Raw genomic sequence first — 5,000 nt, forward strand, 5'->3', positions numbered from 1 at the left:
TTTGTCAGAAAAGCAAAAACTAAGGTGTGTCATAAAGAGCATGGACAAAATATTACTGGAGGTTAGTCTTATCTTGTTACGTGATTGGAAAGTATTGTTACTGCGGGCGTGAGATTTTGTTAGCTCGGAGTAGCGTTCCTAAGTGTCGAGATTTCCTTGCGCATGCGCTCTCAATTTCCAATCATTTTTATTCTGAAATTCAAATTATGTCCATCCTCTACGGATTTATCATGAACTCACAAAGTTGTCTTGATGGCTTGATTGGTAGAGCACTGGTTCGATTCCCGTTCAATACTGATTTTTTTCTGGCTTTCATCTCGCTGCTGCTAGAGCGAGTTTCAATCGAGTGTCGTAAAACCAAAACCAAAGTAATTACGTTGGCCAATCAAAAAGGACGGAGACAATCCAGTAAACCAAACAAAACTCCAAGTAATTACACGTAGCCGACACAAAGCGCGGGAAAATGTGCACGTGCGAGCCACGATCGCTTTTGGTTTCACTTCTGATTGGTTAAAAAAGTGGCGCGAGAACTTTCAACCAATTACTGAGTGAAGTAATGCAAAACCAAAGTAATTCGCTAATTACTTTCGACACTCAATCGAAAACCGCTCTAAAGTAGTGTAAAGTGTGAGATGAGGTGTTTCGGGTGAAGTATACACCTTGTTCCATTTAAATATTCTTTTGTTTTTATACAAATTAGCCCTTGATGCCTCGTTCTTAAGCTTAAAATTCAAAAGAATATTTTATCTTGAACGAGGCAACAAGGACCAATTTGTATGCGCATAAATCAGCGGCCATTTTGGAATAAGGTGTATGAATCTGAGTTGTTTGACTCAAAGCTGCGACTGCTTGGTCCCCGAAGATAACTTTCGTTTTTTCGGAGGAAAACTGGTTTTATCACACAAGGAAATCAGTTTGTTCATCTTTGGACCCTAAAGTGGTTGGAGTGTGGGCTACGTGTAACCGCCCTTGTTGATATTTTTTTCGTGGGAATTTGAGTAGAGGTAGACCCACCAGAAGCATTGCCATTACGCTGTACTGCAGTAATTTCATCGATCGGTGACAACGCAGGCAAACAGAACTCTGAAAAACCAAAACTAGGCGAGTTTCGATTCATTGAGTGCCGTTCAACGGTCCACCGTGGTTACGTTGAACATTAGGGAGCTTAAGATGATTCCCGGGTAAAAGAACCCGTCATAGATTTCCGATGAAACTTGGTATGATGACATTACAGTACAAGGAGATGTTAAAAAGGTAATAAAAAGAGGGGGCCACCGTGCTTGTTTTCATGCCACGATGCTGACAAATATGGTTATTTAGGCGACGTTTGGTTATCTCAGTGCACAACAAACAAGATCGATTATTTTTCAATGCGGCGTGCTATATCACACAGAGTTCGACTTTCTTTAATTGCTTATTCATCTACGTCCCAGAAAAAATGGCTTCAAATACCCTGCATTATTAATTGATATTTTTATCCTTTAAAGGAAACATAATTTGGACTTGCTCTGCTGGGCCTGTTACGTCTTTATCTGTAGCATTTATTTCATTTGCCTAAAAAGTAGCTATAGATTTCTCCCAAATTTTTTCTCAGTTATTGCGGATATTGTTCTCATTGAATTTATAAAATAAAAAGTGGGGGTCACCGTGCTCGTTTAAGAGAAAAGGAGCTTTAATCTCGCTATCAAGCTTAGTTTGAGGGAAATCCCTTATGTTTTGTACGCGCGCGCGCTCATGTGCGCGTGCTGATGACGCAAAAATCGTGCGCAGTAGGAATGCGCAATGCAAAACCAGGGAATCACCTTAAGCACGTGCGTTTTTGTGACGCGGACGGCATCCGTAAGAGAATATTTCGCTTGCCAGGACAGTGGTGTCCCCCAGATTTTTATACTAATCAGCTCCAACGGAGAAAAGGTGCTTGGCAATGTAAATGTGGTTGCGTGAAGACAAGTTAAAAGGGAAAACAGCCTCACTTCCGGTTTCGTCCGTGTCTTAAAAACGCGCGTGCTTTAGATCCCTAATTAAAGGCAGTGAGAAACGATGTTATCGTGTTTTGAACGAAATGATATATGAAATGAATCATATATTGAACTGTGGATATGAAATCAAGCGAAGCTATGATCCTCGCAGTTATGAACGCAATTTGAGCAATTTGCGGAGAGAAGCCTGAAAACATTCAGGGCTTCAACAGGGTTTGAACCCGCAGCTCAATATATGATTCGTTTCATATATCATTTAGTTCATTGCTTCATTCATCATGGGAACATTGGAACCCACAAATGACCGGGTCCCAACATCAGTGGTTTCATAGCTCACTTGGTTAGAGCGTCGCACCGGCATCGCGAGGTCACAGGTTCAAACGCCATTGAAGTCCTAACTTTTTTCAGGCTTCTCTACGCAGTTGCTAAAATTGCCTTTATGACTGGGAGGATCATAGCTTCACTTGTTATCGTCTTTTGTTCGCTTATGACGGAAACGCGTAATTAAAAAAAATGTGTGTTGATGTCGTGCAGATTCCACAACAGATTCATATTCTTCATAAATTTCCTCGAGTTTTGGAAAAGAAGCTGCCCTGGAAGGAGTGGAAACATTCATTCAAAGTTTGGACATCCTTTGTGGTAAGGTTTTGAGAGAGTGTGAAATACGTATGCGTATGACAAATGTGTTGTCGATGCTTCCTAAAGAAATGTCAAACATGGCACTCGGATTTTTTCCGAGGATGTGCAAGTTACGATGATATTGACATAACCTAATTCATCAGTGTTTCTTGTTTCAAACCCGACAGCGAATCGAGAATGAATTCTTTTTGAATCGTTCTCCTTTGAGTACTGTTGTGTCTAGGAAAGTGATCTCTTTTTCTGAAATTTCAGCTGTAAACTTTATAGTTGGTTGGAAGTTTTTAGCTTGTGCAATATACGGGTTGATATCCTGTTTATTTACGTCCCGTGGTGAGAAAACGTCATCAATGAAATTTTTCCATATTGTTGAATTCTTCGTGATCTTAATTCCTCTACTTATAGGATAACTCACTGCTTTATTTGTTAATTTATTCCACGATAGAGTTTGGCTTTAAGAAAAATGTTGGCCAATAGGGATATTCTTGAGCCAGTGGTGGAGCAAACCAGCGACCTGGTGCGAGAGGAAGAGTTCGCGAATCTTGTTAAAGAACTTGGGTTTTTAAGAGCAACTAGTGACGAAGAAAACGTGGAAAGCTCAACACCAGCCAAGGTAAAGAAAATAATCAAAATCGCCACTTTTAGGGGATTTGTCTCGGTTTACATCCAACCCTGCCACAAGCAAATCGGGCCTCTTTTCACAAGAAGAAGCCATAAAAGTAGCGCTTTGTGATCGTCAGTTGATATTTCTAAAATCGTGCACTTTTTGTTTTGTTTTCCTAGAGGAGCAGTGCGCGTGTGGAGTCCGTCATGACTTGTCCGAACGGAGATAAGAGTCCACTGGCACGCTCAGTCATGCAATTGTTGGTATCAGGGGACCATGCCGACTTAACATTTGTGTTAAATAGAGCAGACGTAACGCATTGTTCCACCTGTGCAAAGTATGAAGCGAATAAATCGGAGATTCCAGCGCATAGAGTGATAGTCGCCACGCGCTGTAGTTGGTTCAAGAGAGCACTGTTAAGTGGCATGAAAGAATCTATTGAAAGGTAATGTATAGCCCGTGTTCTAAAGGGGATTAGTATCACCCAACTGGTAGACTAATGAAAATCCTGCATTTTGATTGGCTACGCTACTAGAGGACTATTAGTAATAGTCCTCGAGTAGCGAAAAGCGTGACGCTTTCTTTCGTTTTATTCCCAAATAAATAAATTTTCAACTTGCATTTGCTAACTTTATTATTGCCTTTTCTGTCCGGCTAGTTGAGTGATACTAAAAGAATTAGACCCTTCGCCCTCAAGGGCTACGGGTCAATAGACTGAGATATTTGTTGTTTTGATCTACAGGCGGATCCTACTTCCTGACACAAGTCCTTGTTTGTTCTACAAATTTCTGGAGTATTTGTACAGCGGTATTCTGGATACGCGCAGCCTCAGTTTGGACGAAGTTACTGACCTGTTAGCACTAAGTGATAAATACGAGGTATGAGGAGAAAGCAAAACGTTTCAAAGGTTATCACTATGGTTTTGGGGTTCAATCAAATATTGTAACATGGCCAATTTGAACCGAGGAACTGGGGAACAACGACGAAACATGAATTAAGTTTTTCGATTAGGACTCGGGCCTACTCGTCGAAAAATGCAGCCTCTCTTAATTGGAAACCAACCTATGACCATCCGATTCGGATGCTTTGCCACTGAGTTATAGGTTCAGTGGACGTTTATTGTATTGGCTGTACGGATGAAACTGGACAACCACTGAAACTGGTATTCTTGCAAATGGTGTCAACACGGCAACACCATACGGAACGAAGAAACATGAAAGACAGGGAACAAGTTCCAAACAGGGGTTCAATGAGCTCCTCTGCGGAATCATTATCGATGAGAAAGAGTTTCAAGGAAACTGTTTTGATGGAATGGGGACTAGCCCCTCGGTGGCCTTTGTGCTAACCTTTCTGTTTTTGCGAAAAACAAGCGCTGTTTTTACAAACGAAAAAACTTGAACGTGCTTAAAATTCTGGCGTTCAATTGAGTAGCCCATAGACATAACAGGTGAAAGACCTTTACATTCAGCTGTTTCCAATAAATTTATTTATTTCATTTCGACTTATTGCTACAGATGGATTCCTTAAAGGAAATTTGTGAAGCTATGTTGTTAAGAGACATCGGTGAAGACACAGTACTTCTCTATCTGGGCGTTGCCGAACAGTTTACAGTGCACCGTTTGAAGGTTAGAAAACCTTATTCGCTTAGCTCTTTATGTTTACTCTGTGCATTGTACAAACGTGGTCAGGATCATTGTCGTAAGGCAATAACACGCGCTCGTTAACGATCCACCGATACCTTAACCAGTAAAACAACTCCTCCGATGTAAAGCACACGAAAA

The 5,000-nt window shown here is 41.0% G+C and overlaps 1 protein-coding gene across 1 annotated transcript in view; it reads left to right on the forward strand.

The window, feature by feature from the left end:
• LOC137971840 (uncharacterized) overlaps nt 1–5,000 on the forward strand; it is a 6,119-nt gene that overhangs the window by 449 nt on the left and 670 nt on the right. The window contains exons 2-7 of the mRNA XM_068818590.1: nt 1–61; nt 2,514–2,618; nt 3,061–3,228; nt 3,399–3,664; nt 3,962–4,097; nt 4,734–4,844. The exon at nt 1–61 is cut by the window's left edge and continues 40 nt beyond it. Coding sequence (XP_068674691.1) covers nt 1–61; nt 2,514–2,618; nt 3,061–3,228; nt 3,399–3,664; nt 3,962–4,097; nt 4,734–4,844 — 847 coding nt within the window. The remainder of the gene's footprint in view (nt 62–2,513; nt 2,619–3,060; nt 3,229–3,398; nt 3,665–3,961; nt 4,098–4,733; nt 4,845–5,000) is intronic.

Source organism: Montipora foliosa, chromosome 9, assembly GCF_036669935.1.
Source record: "Montipora foliosa isolate CH-2021 chromosome 9, ASM3666993v2, whole genome shotgun sequence".
Lineage (NCBI taxonomy): Eukaryota > Metazoa > Cnidaria > Anthozoa > Scleractinia > Acroporidae > Montipora > Montipora foliosa.